Source organism: Spodoptera frugiperda, chromosome 11 (genome assembly GCF_023101765.2).
Source record: "Spodoptera frugiperda isolate SF20-4 chromosome 11, AGI-APGP_CSIRO_Sfru_2.0, whole genome shotgun sequence".
Lineage (NCBI taxonomy): Eukaryota > Metazoa > Arthropoda > Insecta > Lepidoptera > Noctuidae > Spodoptera > Spodoptera frugiperda.
In genome coordinates this window covers 8,800,868-8,820,813 of record NC_064222.1, presented here as the reverse complement: position 1 = coordinate 8,820,813, position 19,946 = coordinate 8,800,868, and the positions used below count along the sequence as shown (strand labels likewise).

General features: G+C 35.5%; 2 protein-coding genes across 5 annotated transcripts in view; one reads left to right on the top strand and one right to left on the bottom strand.

Annotated features, from left to right (window-relative positions):
- Positions 1-19,946, top strand: part of LOC118274573 (luciferin 4-monooxygenase-like) — a 227,023-nt gene that overhangs the window by 137,003 nt on the left and 70,074 nt on the right. The gene's annotated exons all lie outside the window — the stretch shown is intronic.
- On the bottom strand, positions 663-18,027 carry LOC118275067 (fatty acid-binding protein). 4 transcript variants are annotated; one of them, XM_050696756.1, is made up of 5 exons: positions 17,884-18,027; positions 7,007-7,151; positions 3,864-4,030; positions 2,232-2,342; positions 663-849 (listed from the first exon to the last, which is right to left on the bottom strand). In XM_050696756.1, the coding sequence occupies exons 2-5, from the start codon at positions 7,086-7,088 to the stop codon at positions 787-789; spliced, it is 423 nt and encodes a 140-aa protein (XP_050552713.1). In that variant the 5' UTR covers positions 7,089-7,151; positions 17,884-18,027; the 3' UTR covers positions 663-786. The 4 variants fall into 4 exon arrangements, with proteins under 4 accessions (XP_050552713.1, XP_050552712.1, XP_050552715.1 ...); XM_050696755.1 differs by lacking the exon at positions 17,884-18,027 and adding an exon at positions 14,019-14,171; XM_050696758.1 differs by lacking the exon at positions 17,884-18,027 and adding an exon at positions 7,734-7,753.

Here is a 19,946-nt window from a genome sequence, read left to right as displayed (position 1 = left end):
GAGTTTTAAACGGACTACTAACGCCATCTATCGAGCGCGTGTGTAAACTTTCCTAAGTAAGATTGGCGCTGTTTTTTTTCTTTATAGCAATGAATATAATGAGCAACCGATTGTTATAAAAATATGGATAGGCGCACTAAATTATTATGCTTATTTTGCATACGGTTTTTATTGGGTTGAATGTTAGTGTCTAAACGAAAGATCCGTAGTTAAGTAAATTGTAGTGCACGAATTTAATTTGAATATGATGGATGTTAGGCATCTTTTAGTGATTGTAGCCAAATCTATTTCATCTGCTGCCATCAACTTATTTAAGGAGTTCACGCGTCAGTGTTATCCTGTTACTACTGCTGTTTTTACTGCTTACTTATGCCTATAAAATAAATAATATTGAAAAAAAAGTAATTACGGTATATAACGTAGCGAGTTTATAAATATTGTATTTTTTTAAACGATCCATTGATCACTGTAAAGGTCGATCCAATACTTTCATGTAATTTTAATATTAATTTGAACCATATTATAAGATAATATAATATTATGTAAGTGTTTTTGTTATTTTGATATAAATTAAATGTTGCTGGTTTATAATTTTGTATTATGATAAGTCTGGAATAAAACAAGGACAAATACCAGGAGGATAGGCAGAGATAAAAACTAAATTACAGTAAATAACCAAATATTTATTGACTTACAAAAATACAATAATAATTTTATATGTTCAGCTATAACGACCACCCGTATAACATAAATAATAACAAACTAATTACACATTTATTAATTTAATTAATCCTTGACTACTTCATATATTCTCACACACTTGCCTTCCCAACCGTCTGCAGTGGATACCTGTAACAAAAAAGAATTATATAAAATAACTAGCTTCTGTCAACGGCTTTGCCAGCCAATATTATTATTGCGAAAGTTTTGTATATTTCTTTGTTTGTTTGTCACTCCTTCACGTCAAAACGCTTGAAGGGATCGAGATAAAATTTGAAACTGGGGTAGATTATGGTCTGGTATAATACATGTGCATTTGTCAGTGTCATACCAATTCACTGCGTTGAGATAAAGATGTCCAGAGCCTGTAGCCAAATGCCACTTTGGCACTTGTGCACCGAGAGTGGAGGAAACTCAATGTACAGGGATGACACTGAGAAGTGTCAAAAATTAAGTCAATCCTATATAATTTACTCAACACTAGCAGTGTAGGCGACAACATTGGAGACTCGGACCTGCCATTTAAGGAAAAAAATATTTAGGTAATATAGTTTTCTAATCTCGATGTAGACAATCGTTAAGTGAAATTTGGCTAGGTTACATAACCTAACACGCCATTACTCTTTACAAAGACCAAGAAAGCAGTCTAGTTACCAACTAGACAACTAGACCATAATTAGGTATACCTATAAATAATTTACCATCATACATTTAAAATTTAACCACCCCAAGGCTTGACAAAGGGAAATTAAATATGGATGCTCTCTAGCCTTCATTTGAAGCAGTTCTAAGGAAACCACGTTCCAATTCTTGTTAACCAACAATTACCTTAGTTGCACGCTCATTATAATTTCTAAACGAGGGTATGAGCCGTTTAGTCGCTTTTAGCTTGTAATTAAAGGCTCATTATTAAGGCAAGGGCTACTTATTATGGGAAAAGGGTTAAGACAAATAGGGATCTTATTGACAAAAATATCATATATAAACTCTTTGGACATCATCATTAACTGCGTGTAATAGTTTCCTGGTGGTCTACGAGCCTTCTCTACATAAGAAGACTGTTATAATCTCCACGCTTGACAAGCGGGTCAAAATTGGATTGCAGTTCAAAAAGCTTCAAGTTTATCAGAGATCACTGCTGATCTCAAATATGTAGTGCCTGACAACCCAATTTAATAAGTAACATTACATTTAATCAGCTCTAACATACGGCACCTGTGATAGGGGTTTTAATAATCATCGAAATTGTTCCTGCGTTATCTCTCATAAGTACAAGAACTAATGGGAAAAACTCTACTGATTTCAAGTCACACAGGGAACTCTTCTTCATGAACACCGTGCACGAACTCGAAACTAGTAGAGCTTTTCTCGTCACTTCACGTGAGTAAAGCGGATTTTTCATTAATTCAGTATGTCTCACGACAGTTAATTATACAGTTATAGAAAAAATATAAAATAAAAATAGCACCAGAAACATATAATTACTTCTCAAGGTTTACAGGTATACTTACAACTGTCAGTAGGTCCGGTGTGAAAGTCCGCACATGGGTAGACTTCCTCCCATTGTCCTCCGACTGGGTTTGTATTAACGTGTCACCTTCAGCCACCATCAAGGATTTGGTCTGGAAATGTCATAAAGTATAAATTAATTATGGAGTACATTTACATAGTAAAAATATAGTTATTCTTTTGTATATTATGAGTTAAGCCAAGGATACATTAGGGGATAAATAGCGACATATCAAGCAAATTTTTGCTTAAAATGTAGGGCGACAACGCGCGACTGTATGTAGCGATGTCTTGTCGCGCGATGTTGCTAGACATGTCGACCAAAATCAACCAACGTCTACGCTACTTTGCCCAACGAGCTGGCGACACTTGTCGTAGGACATTTGTGCATTATTCTTGGCTTTATGACATGTAATGTGAAAAAAATATCACGACAATTTTAAAACAAGCATGGTGATTAATAAGATCTTAGAGTGAGAAGAGGCTGAAGGGTTGCCGGGGCTCCAACTCGAAGAGCAGCTAGTCCTGAACGGGGTAATTTTTACACTACATGATTTTCCAACATCAAAAAAAGCCCAGCAGTAGGATGGATACAAGTTGATGATAATGACAACGTGTTAAGGAGTAGGGAGACTGGAATGTTATAGTTACCCGGTGTATAACAACAATAAGCTTGCCCTTACTACATCATACATACAATATACCAAATATAGATACTCCAATGCTAACCGATTACACGAGGCAATGACTAGCAGAAACTTCTACAAAGCACTTTCCAAGAAACATTACTATTCGATTCAGAATAACCTTCACTCAATAAACTATCAATTTTTCCGCAATTTCCATAACAAAGTGGCCATTGAACAAAGGCCAGCGATTTTCTATCATTTCACAATCAATATTCATGTGGAATAACCCCTCGTATCATGCATTAGATTCTCGTAATAGCGAATCAGACTTATCGATTTCTCATGACTTATGAATGAATGATATCTATGTGATACAAGGCCTTATAATATTGATCTATAAGTCCAAAATTCTATATTTTCAACGATTGAGAGTATTGCAATCAAAAATTCTCATCATCAGCCGGAAGACGTCCACTGTTGAATAAAGGCCTCCCCTTAGTCCTCCACGTAGAACGACAAGCATCCACTGGTTCCCTGCGACTCTGACGATGTCGTCGGTTCACCTAGTCGTAGGTCTGTCCTAGTTATGTCCTACATATATGTTTTTTTCCTATTTACATTTGTTCTCCACGGACTCTTAGTCCGTGCCCATAAAATTACTATCCTACATATTATTTGTTCAATTTATTAATTGGAAAAATGTATCAGAGAAATTGTATACCTACGTTATTTTTTTAGAGACCAATACATCCAACTCGTTAAATGGAGTTTCTTGGTCATTCTTCTCCATTCGAAGCTACACTTTGGAACGAGCACCTGGCTTCACAGATAGACAGACTGACAGACCATTATTTATTCCTTTATTTATTGACACTTCAAAAGAAACTATTTATGGTTTAATTAGAATTCATTATTCAACTTTGACTCTTCTAGTGTCCATTATCGGCTTACCAACAGGCGATCCATCTACTCATTTACCCCCATAAAAAATAAGAAGCCTCTCACCTTAACACCATCAGCTCTCTCCTCAATGAACTCCTCGTTCAACTTGAAGCTGAAGGTGATGGTTCTGAAGGAGGTGGTCATCGTGAAGGTGTAGGTGTCTCCATCCTTGGTCAGCACTGCTACGGGGTTGACTGCGCAGGCGGCTTTACGGGAGATCATGCCAACTCCTGGAATGGAGATAGAGAGCTATGAGTATTAGAAAAACTTTCTATAATTATATATTTCACTAGCTTTTGCCCGCGACTTCGTCCGCGTGGTTGGTGGTCAAAATTAAAACGCCTTCTACCCTTTTTATTCGCTATAAGCCTATGTTCTTTCGTTCGTCCCATTAAGTGTCTAAATACAAAGTTTCACTGTTACAACTTTAAAAATGACGAATTTGCATATGATCATTCATCTCCTATTTTTACCCACTCTCCCCTATGTTACAGCTTTAAAAATGGCTAATTTCCATGTGACCATTCATCCCCTATTTACCCACTCTCCTATTTTTTTGCAATAAAAAGTAGTCTATGTTGTTTATTCTATCTCTGTACCAAATTTCATCAAAATGTTCGGTTTACTGGTTTAGGCGTAACGGCGTAAGCGTAACAGACAGACAGACAGAGTTACTTTCGCATTTATAATATTAAATATGAGCCGCGCTGGTACCTTACTCATAGATCTAAATCACACAAAAATTTGCTTTGTGCAAGCATGCAACCAGTTACATTTTGAGAGGCAGCAAGTTGGCCAGCCACCGCGCCAACCGTGCATTCAAAATATTGTTGGAAACTAGCTACAAATGTAATTTTCTCAAAATAGTATTGAAAATCAATCGAATAAATAGTAACGTCACATTGTAAATTATCTGTAAGTTGTATTTAAACGTGTAAATAATTAATTTGTTATGTTAATATAGTGAATTAGAATTTGAACTGTCAGACCGCTAGGTACATTTAATACGTTTTATAAATGAACACGAACGTTTATTTATTAATCGTTACTCAAAAACGACTATGCAAAGTTTTCGATTATTGATGAAATATCTATAAGTATAGATTAAAAAAATAGCAATGTAAATTAAACTGTTGCAATGTAGTTTTTTAAAAAATCATACATAGAATTTTTGATGCAAAGTGAGTGCTTAAGTTGCTTTTCCACCAGAGATATTGTATGCTAATTTGCCGTGGATTCGTTTGGCTTCCATCAATTATATTCCAAAATGAATATAATGTAACCACATGTACGTATTGTAGTGTTAGCACTGTATGAAAACAGATTCAACTAGGTAGATTTTTGTTTTTATATGAAAAACGTTTAGATGGGTCTCCAACTATCGATTTTGACAAAATCGTATACTATTGAGCTGCTATCTTCCACTTTGTGGCGGTACATGATCTTTCATAGCATATCTTACTCCCACAGCTACACAGCTTAGTAGCACTGGAAACGTTCACAAGAGTTTCACAAACAAATTAGCTATTACTTTCTACGTAGCATAGCTACTTAGCACATCTCTCGTGGAGAAGCAGTTTAGATGCTAGAAAAATATAATAATAGTTTCCTTTTTGCTACAAATATTTTTTTATTATTATATTTTTACACCAACAAGATCTAGAACTGTATAACAATTAGCTAAGTAATTATTATATCCCTGAATAAACAATGTCTTATAAAATTATGTTCAATTATAGTGTTGTCATGGGTAGCCATTAAATTATACATAATGCGCTGTACATAACCACAATATAATTATATAATAAAGATACCTACATTATAATGACTGTCTTGTTGTGGATCTTTTATAGAATAGGGAGATAAATAAGCAAACTGATCAGGCTGATGGTAAGCAATTTCTGTTTTTCGGAGCAGAACGGTTGCCCAAGACTAGGTACAAGCGCCCATGGAAAACTCAAAACAATCAGAAGAACATAGTAACAAGCGCGTAAATGTCGGCTTTTTTGTATTTAGCGTGAACTTAAGTCCTAACTAAGTTTGTTCACAAATTTTTGGTTAGAGATTTTTAAAGGTCGACTTTAAGAGAATACTATGAGGCATGAGAATATCATATAGGTTACACACACTTTTCGAGTACGGGCCGGCTCGGCTCCGGCACGGCGACGATTTTTTTATTTGGAAAGAATACAAAAAGGCTGCAAGCGCACTGGCAGCGCACTTACCACCTTTTTGTAATGACGTTACAAAATATATCATACGACATACGATCTAAAGTTCAAATTTAAATGTCACAGTCATCTGTATGATGAAATTTATTTATCAAAACATCTAAGAAGGATACATTTTTTGACCACTTGACTAATCAATATTTTTTTTATTCATTTATAAAGTGTTAACGATAAAAGACGTAGTCAACACGTCTAGACCAGCTTATTATCTTGAGCAGAAAAAACTTCGGACTTTGAATGCTGCATAATTAAAACCAACCTATTTATCATGTAAATGGGAAAAACCCTGGCATTTAAACTATGAGATTAGAGACGTGTATAAAAAATATGTTTTTTTTAAACTAGATACAAGCTGATGATAATGATATACCTACGCAATAGGAAGTCTTTAGATTTCTTTAAGACTTTTTTTAGGTAATTGTCGTGACTGTTTCTAACACATTACTTATTATCTTTTATTTATAAAAAAGTTTAACATCTCATGAGTAGATTTTTTATGGTATGGTATAAGCCGGTAAACGAGCAGTCGGATCACCTGATGGTAAGCAATCACTGCCGCCCATGGACACTTGAAACACCAGAGGCGTTACAATTGCGTTTCTGGCTTTTTGGGGGTTAGGATAGGAATTTAGGGGTGGTTGGGGAATCGGAGATTGGGAAGGAGGGTTTTTAGGCGTCCGGCTACCTCATTCACACAACTAAACGCAACGCAACGTTGTTTCACGTCGGTTTTCTGTGAGGCCGTGGTATCACTCCGGTCGAGCCGGTTCATTCGTACCGAAACATGGCTCTCCCACACTTAAAATTTAAGTTGTACTCAAATATCGTTCTATCTCTGTTTTTATAAGGAATTTGTAGCAACAGAAATATTTGAGAGAGCGTCTTAAAATTATGTTACTGAGTATTTTGACCATCACACTATATGTATACTATTATTATCTACCAATCAAAATTAACAAAAACTATTTAACTTACCAATAAACTTCAAATATTCTTCGAACTGCTCCGAAGACTTCAGCTTGTATTTCACATTGAGGTATTTGTCTATGCTCGCCATTGCAGACTGTGTTCAGACGCGTTCAGTTGACGACTGTGTTATTTCTTCTCAGTTTGTGTGACTCTGAAAACATAATACAAATGTATGTTACATACAAGCAGATCAAGTTATACCAATCTATCACACATATTTATTGGATTTTCAACTTTATCTTTTTGCGTTAAGGTTGCAAATCGATTGAAGAAAGCAGATAGGTTGATTGTTGATGCTGTTGTGTGTGCGAGTGGTTAAGTATAGTATAGTATGGTTGTTTGTGTGTTAGAACTAGTTCAGGTTAGTAACTATTATGTAGAGTTTTTAATTATCTTGTTTGTGATTTGATTTTTTTAAGGGGGAATGTCATCCAATGACTTCTCCCGCCTTGGGTGAGGCAAGAGGGAGTCAACGCCAATCGTACAGTCAGTATCTTAAAATTAATTTAATAACAAAAGATAAACCTACTTGATAAATTAATTTTAAGTAAGTAAGTAGTTAATGTGCTATAAATTAAGTGATTAAAACATTAAGGTATTAGATGCTGGTAGAAAAATATAGCTACAATATTTATACATTAACTTATTTACTGAATTAAGAAGATTTAAACTGAAGATTTAAATACTAATGAAACATATTAATTTAACTAAAAACAATGGTTTACTCACGTACCTGAATAAGTGAAAATATTGAGAAAATCTCTACTAGTTTCGAGTCACAGAGGGACTCTTCCTAAGGCTCCCAGGCGCGGCGACGTCCCACAGCCTATTAGAAACAGCCTAACCAACCTAATATAGCTTGTCTGTATATATTTACGTGAGTAAACCGTTATTTATAAAGATTATCGCAGAGTTTATAGTTAATCACAAGATTTCTTAATAAAAATATTGAATCGATTGTGATAACAATTCAACATTTCCTTAAGAATGATGCAATCGATTCATTTCCTACAAAATCATTAGATAAGGTGCGTTGGGGTAAGATCGGCGCAGGGGTAAGAACGTACAAATCAAATATCTCACTTATTTGGCTATATTTTTTAATGCTGATCAAGATTGCGTGGCACGTCATTAAGTTCCTCTCCGTCCTGCGGTGACCACCACTCGCTCCGGTTAACACGGAGTGAGATATTTGATTTGTACGTTCTTACCCCTGCGCCGATCTTACCCCAACGTACTCTAATTGGCTTCAAAGAAATTTATTAGTAAACATAGTTACCTATATTAGAGTCTTGTATTTGGTCGAACAATCCAACAAATTAGAGAAAGATGTGGATGTGGATTATACTTTAAAAGAAATCATGTGTTTGGTCGAACACAACTTATTTGAGAAAGGTGTGGATTGAAAGACGATGTAGTGACAAGGATTGAAAAGGGAATGTTACTATCAACGGATGACGTCATAAATCCTACATCGCACATATGAAGTTTATATGCGAATAAACATAGTTACAAAATCCCTTAGTCGCCTTTTTTAGGGTGCTTTACACCGTTCCCTAAATACAGGAACTATTAATTATTATCTCTAACCTAATAAATGGATATTTAAAAGGTAATATGGCCCTTTTGCACCGTGAATACTTTTAACCTTTTTTAAATTAATTTTTATGTATATCATTTTCTATATTTATTTAAAATTCTCTAAATTTACATTTTTAAATAATATTTAAAACACACAATATAAAATAATATTTAAAAATATAAAAATAGGAGCCGACCAGTAGCGGGAACATGGTCCAAGCTACCGGTGGTTAGGGCTCCAGAGACAGAAACCTCCTCACAATACGTGCCGTTTCGAGGAGTACTGCCTTCTGCATCAGGCCCTTGATCCATCCGCCCAACCCCAGCCTCCTAAGGTGATTGTCGAGGCTGTTGGGTATTAATCCGTTGGCCGACACGACTATCGGCACAATGATAGCCGAATCCACACTCCACATGTCGACAACCTCGTGAGCCAAGTTATTATGTATATTATTTTTAATTGGTGCAAATAAACTGTTTTTCTTTCTTTCTTTCTAGGTATACATTTAATATAATTTCTAATAAAAGGTACCTATTAAAAAAGCATTAGGTACTAAGTCTGCTGCGTGACTGACTGACAGAAAGACACAACAAACACTAATGCTCGTAGAAAGCTGTAATATCGCATTTACTTAGGTTTCATACGAAGCAGCGATGCGTGCATTCCAGATGGCAATAACCTTAGTATTTGTATTATGGACTGTAGAGTTTTATGGCCGAAATTATACAGCGTGAAGTTTTCGCCTCGCGCCAAAACAACTTATAAAAAGTACTTTCAATACATAAGATCGACGTCACGCCTTTTATTCCCGAAGGGGTAGTCAGAGGTGCAGATTACACTAAGTAATGTGCAGTACACTAAGTTCAATATAAACATACATACGTACGTAACATACATATTATACCTAACACATAATGTACAGTGATCACCATTTGTGTTATAAGTCCCCTGTAATAGGGGGTGAGTCTATTGCCATATACTTGGCACAGTTCCAGACTTCGTATTACCGAGAAATTATCGAGAAAACCGAAAAAAAGCCCAGTAAGTACTTTGCCCGACACAGGAATCGAATAATAATTATTAAATTATAATTAATCGAAGAATAATTTCGGCCATAAAACCCCTTGTCCAGCAGTCTTGAGGAGAATTATAAGATATCATGCCCCAATTATCCGTTCCGTTAATTTAAAAATAATCAACCGACCGTAAAAGGTCACTAGGTGATTGACGACAAGATTGTATATAAATAAATAGTTCTTTATATTAAAATACTAGCTTTTGCCCGCGACTTCGTTCGCGTGGAATAGTGACTTCCGGCAAATTTTTGGTTTTAACCACATAGTTCCCGATCTCGCGGGATTTCTTCAAAAATGAGATGTGGAAGATATTCCAGGGAACTCTTCAAAAATCAACATAATGAGCTCTGCGTTTGAATTTAATAGATGTATACTCACTTAGGGCATTGAAAAAATAGTTTAAAAACGGACTTAAACTAACTTAAAACTAAAGAAAGCTACGAATTACGAATTTATAACAATTAAAAAAGAAACTATATTACAACCTATCCTCTATGCTATAATAACCAAGCTTAAACTAAATAATTTAAAAGAAACGACTTAAATCTAATCTAATTCTAATTAATTTATAAATTAGACTTACAATTTTATTAAAAAAACTAACTACAGTAACTACTAATAATCGATATCAAACTAAACCTACGTTAAATAGTTTAACCAAAAAACCAGGAAAACCCAACAAATAAACTTATTAATTGACAAATACAACGAAACCAATTTAGAATATACGAAACAGCAGGACCACTACAGACAAATAATCATACGACTGATAATACACTTTTTCTACGATAGTACCGAAGCGCTCGGCCGATACCCAACCAAATGAATGTAACGAAACCATAGCGCGATCTATTTCGATCCCAACGCCATCTATCGAGGATAAAGACAACTTGGATTATTTATTTATACTCCGTTCGGGCATTTTCTTTGTACTAAAAGTTTAATTATATTGATATTATTTTTTTCATACCTTTTTACTATTTATTTACTTTTTTCGATGAATTAAAACAATAACATGAACCGAAGTCGTGTAACGATCGACATAGAATTATCTATACTCCGTTAGAGCATTTTCTTTGTACTAAATGTTTTATTATATTGATATTATTTTTTTCATACCTTTTTACTATTTATTTACTTTTTTCGATGAATTAAAACAATAACATGAACCGAAGTCGTGTAACGATCGACATAGAATTATTTATAAATAATTTTTTTCTTATTTTTATTTTTTGATTTTTGAAATAAAAATATATCTATGTCCTTTCTAAGGTTCTAAACTATATCTGTACCAAATTTCAACCAAATCCGTCAAATAGTTGCGGAGATTAATGGTATAAGCATAGAATGTTCGACGTGATTCTTTAATTTGACATAACTTTTTTATTTATGAACCGATTGACATGAAACAAACACTAAATGTAAATTTAAGCATCCCACAATATATTCGTGAAAACCGCATCCAACTCGGATCAGCCGTTTCTGAGATTAGCGCGCACAGACGAACAGACAAACAGACAAACAGACAAACAGACAAACAGACAAACAGACAAACAGACAAAAAAAAAGTTAATTACATTTTTGGGTTCGACATCGACATAACAATAACCCCTGCTATTTTTTTTATTTTTATTTTCAATGTACAGACAGCACTTTTCTACGATTTTATTATATGTATATAGATTGTAATGTCTAAACTATAGGTACCTATTTCGTTCGGTTCAAAGTTTCCATTAAACGTGATTGAATCAATCGAACGCATTATAGAAATCCTATCATAATTCATTTACAGTTTTATGTAAGCAATAATAAAGTAATTTTTTGCTTGTCAAACACAGGTTTTATTTATGGTTACATATTAAATTACGCCTATAATCTGTTATATAACATGACAAAGTTATTTTTTTTAATTAAAATCTGTAGCCCGCGACGAGAGCCATGCTTCGGCACAAATGGACCGGCTTCAAACCGAAATTAATCAACGCTTGCGGTATATGACTGTATTATAATTGGGAAAGTTTGTATGTTTGTTTCTTGGTTAATCCTCCACATAAAAAGAGCAAAGGGATCAGAATAAAACTTAGCACAGGGGTAGATTATGGTCTGGAATAACACATAAGCTACCATGATTATTATCCCACAGGAATACGGGCGAAACCGCTGACAGAAGTTAATAGTACATAACAATTAGTTACATTACATTGTATATACCAACAATGGTAAGCCACCTGTTATGTTAATTATTTATTGTTTGCATAATTACTTGATGAATAATTAATGTAAAAGCCATATTATTATGCTAAAACGTATTGTTCGTAGAGATATTCAAGTAATACGGCTTTTGTTCCTTTATTGAGTTAAGTAATTCAAGTAAATCACAAATATTTTACCAAAAAACAATAGATTTCGTTACATTATGGCGCTTTCTATTTTAGGCAGTCGAGTTTTAGTGTTGATGCAAGTATTTAAGTATTTAACATCTACTTTTTGCAGTATCTAGTCAGTACAACATTATGATTAGCTAGCTATTTTAGATCAAACCATGGGCTAACGGAGGCCCAATCATCCCCTTTCCCAATCCCCTTTTTCCCAACCGCCCTTAAATTCCTAACCCCCAATAGGCGATCAACGGACTTCTAACGACTCTGGTGTTTCGAGTGCCCGTTGGCGGCGGCGGTTGCTTACCATCAGGTGATTCGTCTGCTCGTTTACAATCACCGGGTTAACAGGAGTCAAATATGACAGAATGCTCACACAAAAATAATGCGGAGTAACGTTTCATAGTCAAAATTAGAAAGAAGTACAATACCTAAACTTCTTTAGTTTACTATTCATAAATGGGGTTATTGGTCTACATAGCTAAAGTTATTTCCTAATAAAATTAGCATAACCTATTATACCTAAGAAACATCGTTTCTCTTGGGCTTTTCCCAAGTTGGAGGCGGTATATTCAACGGGACTAGAGCCACTGTTCAGTCAACAAACCGATAATAAGTAGTAGTTCTCAGTATATTTTTTTAGTGTGCTCTTTCACCGGAAATGTGCTATGCTACATTGCTGTGGATGCGTTTGACTTCGACCAATCATTTTCATTGGTATACATAGAAAAGCATGGGTGGAAAGGGATAGGGACTCGCCTAATTTATGTTTTTATACGTAAAGATGCGTGCTATGAATGTGTCCTATCTTCCCTACTATCGATACATCGCATACTCAAGGTGCGCATCTTCCTCGGACAGCTACATAGTTTAGTGGTAACGGTCACATAGTTTCATAGCCCAGCTATTATATCTTCGTAGCATAGCTTTATAGCATATCACTGGTGAAAAAGAACCCTCAAGAGCATAGCATAGCTAATAATTATTATGATGATACAAATCATAGGTTAGCCTCCTGGCTGGAGCTAAAAATATAACTGGTGAAATCTTTGCCGCTCTTACTCATACTCAACTATTATCACTCTACTAGAGACCAAGTGTGACCGAAATAATTCAACCCGATGAGTCTCAAGGATACAAAACTGTTTTAGATTCTACTATTCTACTAATATTATAAATGCGAAAGTTTGTGAGTAGTGATGTTTGCTACTCTTTTAAATCAAAACGGCTGAAAGGATCGGGATGAAATTTGGAACAGAGGTAGATTATGGTTTGGTTTTAACACATAGTTAGGTAATTTTTTATCCCATGAGAATGCGAATGAAGCTTCTGATAGAAGCTAGTTCAACAATAAAATTAATAATCTCGTTTCTAATAGTAGAATACAGAAAGACGACTGATCTTTAAAAGTGGGAAAAGAAGGTGCATAGCACACCTATGCTGTAAATACTTATTTTTAAATCGTACTTTGTAATCTAATATTGACTAATACTCTTTTATCTTAACCCAACCCAAGTTTGCTCAAAAAATGACAAGTTTACTCAGATAATAGAATAACTTATCAATAAAGTTTGATCGCAAGATTATTGCAATTTTGATAATATCTTTAGTAGATACGATTTAACTTGTATTGCAACTATTATTATACTAAAGTATTATTATAGGCTGCAAACGTGAAAATTGTTAAGAAAATAAATAAACAATTGAAAACTTTGAGAAAAGGTAGACTTTTGTCAAAAATAAATAAATATTTGTCAACTCCAAAAACTTCTATTATTTGGCAATAATCTAAAAAAATACGTTCTATTAACAATTTATTCTGATTAAAACCGAGAAACGATTAATTGCTCACTGTTTGACAGTGTGTTTATCTATAATAACAAACTCGTAAATACCTTTAAACAATAAAATAAACAACACTACACAACAAATACACGGAAAACAAAAAAATAATAAAAAAAAAAACACAAAATAACACTCACCGGAAAAAAAAGTAAAACACGTATTTTTTTTTTTTTATTTACACCACAAGAACCACACACAGACAACAACTATTGCTCAATGAGCACTAAAAAACAATACTTTGCGTAACGCGTCAGTCTAGTAAAGCAGTATGATATATAATAAAGCGGTTTCTACACCTGCGCACGCGCCGGCAACTAATCGAAACGCGTGATCGTACTTTGCACTTCGCGCCGCGGCTTGTAACCTCTTTCGAACTAGGCATAATGGGAATGACTCTTGCGTTAAAAAAAAACAGTTTGACGTTTGTTATGTCAAAATGACGTTAGTTTAGTAGTCGGTATTCAAATTAATTTAAAATTAATAATTTGATAGTTTCCACGTATTTTTTCCCAAAACTTTCTTTTATTCTGCATTTTTTTTAAACTACATCTATAAAAATGAGAATGCTTAATTACCCCCCTTCCCAATCTGCCCAATCCCCGATTCCTCAATAACCCGGCAACGCACTTGTGACACCTCTGGTGTTTCGAGTGTCCATTGGCGGCGGCGATTGCTTACCATCAGGTGATCCGTTTGCTCGTTTACCGGCTTACACCACAAAAAACCCAAGCTGTCTTATTTATGCCTTTAATATGAACAATAAAATCCACATCACCATTTTAAACCCCAGACCAGTTAGACATAGCTGCGGACTACCTAGCGGGTTTACCGGGGCTCCAGCTAGAAAAGCAGGAGTAGGAACGGGGTGGTTTTTAGTCAGTAAGAGTCTGACACTCCCTCAACAAAGCAGGAGAAGTCTCTGGAAGATCCCCCCCCCCCCTTAAAAAAATACCAGTTAGACATGACCAATGCGTCAGAAGTTATAACCATTATGGAAAAAAGTAGAACACTCTGACCATGTTTACGTGACGAAGCGTTTTAAGTATTCCAAGGTTAAACCTGTTTATTTTGATCTGTGTATAAGTACGTATATGATATATGTATGTATGATGATTATGATAATCACCTATTGGACGCTTCGATGGATTGGCGTCAGTACTGTCAGGCGTGAGATTCGAACGGTCAAAGTTTATTATTTAAATAATGATTTAGAATGCAATTAGGAGTTAGATTTTTTCCATTTACACCTTTTCCACTATAATATTCTCTGTCCTTCATGAACTCTAAATTAAGTCCTGCAACAGTTTTTCTAAACAAGTCTAAGGGTGCTTTTCTAGTAGATATGTGCTATGCTACGTTACTATGAATGCGCTATAGATTTCGTTTCCACCAATCATATTCATTGGTGCACATAATTTAGCACTGGTGGAACTCAGCTAAGCTATGCATTTTATATGGAAAGATGCGTACTATGAGGCTTCTCTACTATCGATACATCGCATACTCGAGCTGCGCAACTTCCTCGCACAGTTACATAGCTTAGTATCACTGGAAACGGTCATATAGTTTCACAACTTAGCTATTACATCTTCGTAGCATAACTACATAGCACATCTCTGGTGGAAAAGCATCCTTATCATCAATGACTTGAGATTACGATATAGTAAATACTTTGAGTATTTATTTATCTCTTTAGCTACTCGTTTTACACAATCGATGCAAAATTTACACTATTCTGTTAATTTTTAGTGCTAGCGGCCTTCTGCCTCTTGAATCGTAGTTAATATAGTTCGATGTCAGGGCCAAGCTAAATATTAGGGCCGTGGAGAACCAAAAGGGTTACCGGGGCTCCGGGTCGAAGCAGGAGTATCTAGGTACCGGGTCGGTTTAAGGGTGCTTTTCTACCAGAGATGTGTTATGCTACGTTGCTGTGGATGCGTTTGGCTTCCACCAATCATATTCATTGGTACACACAGCTTAGCACTGGTGGAAACGGACTCAGTTAAGCTATGTTTTATATGGAAAGATGCTAGCGCAGTTTAGATGGCTTCCCTACTATCGATACATCGCATACTCGAGCTACGCATCTTTCTCGCACAGCTACATAGCTTAGTACCAGTGGAAACGGTCACATAGCTACACATCTTAGCTATTATTACATCTTTGCAGCTTAGCTAAATAGCACATCACTGGTGGAAAAGCACCCTTAATCAATGTTATGAAGCCACCAACACCACAGGGCAATTACTTAGACATACTAAGTATGTAAAACTAATCTCATAGCAGTTTAAATTACGGAAAAATTCAATGAAACCTTATAAATTCTACTGGATTCTTATGATTAATTAAATTGTATTTATTTAAACTCGACTGACTAGCTGAACTTTGTACCTATCGTTTCGAAACCCAAGACGGTTGCGATAATACTCGTACGATCTCAATGAATTTATTACTTTATCGATATTTAATAAGTCTATTTATAGTCTTGTCAATATCTAAATAAGATATTTTCTCATACAACAATGGATCTATCTTCATGTGGAAGTTTCCTAGTCATCAGAATTGACGTTATTTTTAAATAATTATCATAGTTACTATCATAGCCTATTATAGTTTCTGGTCTTTTCTTAACAACGTTGAGAGGGACCCAGAGCCACCATATCTAGCATCGTCTGATTTTTTTTTATGATATAAGCCGGTAAACGAGCAGACGGATCACCTGATAGTAACCAATCTGACGCCCATGGAAACCCGAAACACCAGAAGCGTTAAAACAACGTTGCCGGCCTTTTGGAGGTTAGGAATTTAAGAGTTGTTAGGGAATCGGGGATTAGGAAGGGTGGTAATTCTATTATGGCATCTCCTCTATGTTATTTCATGATAAAATCCAGCTAACATAATCAGTACACTAGTATTATGCCGTAATTACTAAAATGTCGTCAAACCAGTCTAGCTAGAACTAGTCATGCACGTCCATTTGCCCACTTGACTAGTACTGTGACCAGCAAGTCAACCTACACCAGTGTATAAATTATTCATTGAATTTTCGACTTTAAAATCAAAAGAAATTAAGTTGAAAATGTAATAAAGAATTTTGACGGAAAGGTATAGGTTATTCTGCTGGCTACTGTACTTTAAAGTGCAATTTAGCCACAGTGACTTGCCTTGAGTTTTGTTTATAGATACAGGTTTTAAGCTATTTATTTGCCAAAGAAAAGGCGAACTTGCAGTCTATATGTAGGTAGCTACAGCGGACTGCCTAGCGGGTTACCGGGGCTCCGGCTCGAAAAGCAGAAGTAAGAACGGCGTGGTTTTTAGTCAGTAAGAGTCTGACACTTCTTCTCGCCACGCCTAATGCGGGAGAGAGCATTGGATGATTTTCTTTGCTTCCTGGTTTCACTTTCAAGAAGCATAAACAAATATGACAAAACATTTATGATATCACTTTGAGTTTATCATAATGACGATGTAATTTTTACGCAGGTATTTCTATGTCAGTTGTAAAACTTAAAAAATATATTGAACAACTACTGTTCTACTGTGATTAGATGATATTATGCAATACCATAATCATAATTTTGCTGTTACATATTTACAAGGCGCAATAGTGCTAATTATTTGCCTAAATACAAATTGCTTTATGATATACTAAGGCGTTTTGCTCGATAAAAAACTTACTATGATGGCTTGTAATTAGTCTAGTACCTTCGAAAGCGAATAAATATAGGTACAAATATGCGCAGAGAGATTATATAGTACCCTTCTTACTAATATTATAAATGCGAAAGTTTGTACGCGTGTTTGTTTGTTACTCCTTAACGTCAAAACTTCTGAAGGGATCGAAATGAAATTTTAACAGGAGTAGATTACGGTCTGGAATAACCCAATCCCCTTTTAATCCCACAGAAACGCGGACGGACGGACAGAAGACGCTAGCAGAAGCTATTATACAAATAAATTATTAATGACTTACAAAGTAATGTAAAACAATTTTATACTCACAATAATTTTAGTAATAGCGATCCAATTTGTAGAGACTGTAAAGTCGGTTAACAGTAAGTTATTCCATGTTATTGCTGTTTTATGAAGCGTAAACAATAATTCATTTTACTACATAATCAACCACACAAAATTACACGTAATAAATGTCATTATGTGACATCAGTCATTAGTATGTCATTTGTCGGTTGACATAAAAAAAAAACAAATATTAATAAAAATAAACTGCGTGAGTCAATACTTTTTATTGTCTAGTAACTGTAGCTGTTCAAGTGTGGGAGAGTCATGTTACGGCACGAATGAACGAATGAGCCGGCACGGCCGTTGTGTTTCGTTATGTGAATGAGGTTAACGAAGATATAATTAACCCCTTTGTCAATATTCCCAATCCCCTATTTCCCAACAACCCTTAATTCCTTAATCCCCAAAAGGTCGGTAAAGCACTTGTAACGCCTCTGGTGTCCATGGGCAGCGGCGATTGCTTACCATCAGATGATCCGTCTGCTCGTTTACCGGCTTATTCCATTAAAAGCTGTATTGTTTTGTCGGGTAGTTTATGTGCTGTTGTGTGAAAACCATCAAAGAATAGGTTTCGGGGTTCTACTTTTGTAGAGGATGTTTTGATTTTCAACAAGCTCAATAAATATCTGCGCAAACCCTTTTGAGCTGCGGACTGCCTAGCTGACCACCGGGGACATTACGGGAGTAATGTTGATAAATAGATACATATGCGGAAATGAAAAATAAATAACAAAACAATGATGACTAGCCATAATCTTCTTGTAATGATAATTATTATCAATCAAACTGTATTACATTAGACAAAAAATGCACAAAAAATCACAATTCATTATGACTTGATGAATTAATGAAATAACGCACGGCATTTCGGTCGGTACAAAGTAGGACTACTTTTTATGCAATAATAATAATAATCAGTTCACAAGACAACTAGTGGCGAGCTGTTAGGCAGTGGTGATCCCACGGACCTGACTCCCGGGAAAGGCCCTATTCTTCAAGTCTGGTTAGTACCCGAGACTAACCAGAGAGGCCTCTTCTGCCTCAATCTTGCCTTAATCGAAGAGTTGTGTGATCCACAAATTGTTGTATCGGATCTGGGTGTCATGGTGTAGGTATGTGAAATTATTTATTTGTAAACGCACCCAGGCAATGTTTAATAAAAACTAACGCTAAAACCTACCCCTAGTCCCCTGGTGCTGGGAGTATCAATATATTAACCTGAAACCTCCAACTTATTGTACCACTACCTCATCATAGCCTTCATAGTCTATTTCGATGCAACATTATAACGAGGTACAGTTTAACACAAAGTCCTTGACGTACAATTGTCCACTTTATCTAGCCGTAGCAACTTCACCCTATAATTTCGTGCGGCAAAGAACACCCATTATCTAACACATTATTTATGCCTACTACATATTTGAACAAGAAATGGCTATTCGATCGTTTGAGAAATACGTAAAGGTGGTGATACACTTGATGAAAATGAAGTCGCAAAATAAATCTAATATAAGGCAAGGTAGTAAGCGGGCTCCGGACCTGCGGACTACCTAGCGCGTTTACCGGGGCTCCGGGTTGAAAAGCAGGAGTAAAAACGGGGTGGTTTTTAGTCAGTAAGAGTTTAATACTCCATCTCGCCTCGCCCAAGGCGGGAGAAGTAATGACAGTGAGCGGGTTGGTGGTCAAACGCAGACTTATCAACTTTAAAAAAATTACATAAAGTCACACCTTTTATTTCCGAAGGGGTAGGCAGAGGTGCACCTGCACATTACGGCACGTAATGCCAATGTACACCCACTTTTCACCATTTATTATATAGGTCCCATGTACTCCTCCGAAACGGGTTCACCGATTTTTACTAAATTTTATATGCGTATTCAGTACGTTGGGTGAGAATGAGGAAAACAGGCAATGAGGCAAAAAACCGTTTGCTGATTGGACTCATTTTAATATGAATTCAAACAAATATCTTCCCTACATATAAAAATAAATTGCTGTTCGTTAGTTTCGCTAAAACTCGAGAAGGGCTGGACCGATTGGCTAAT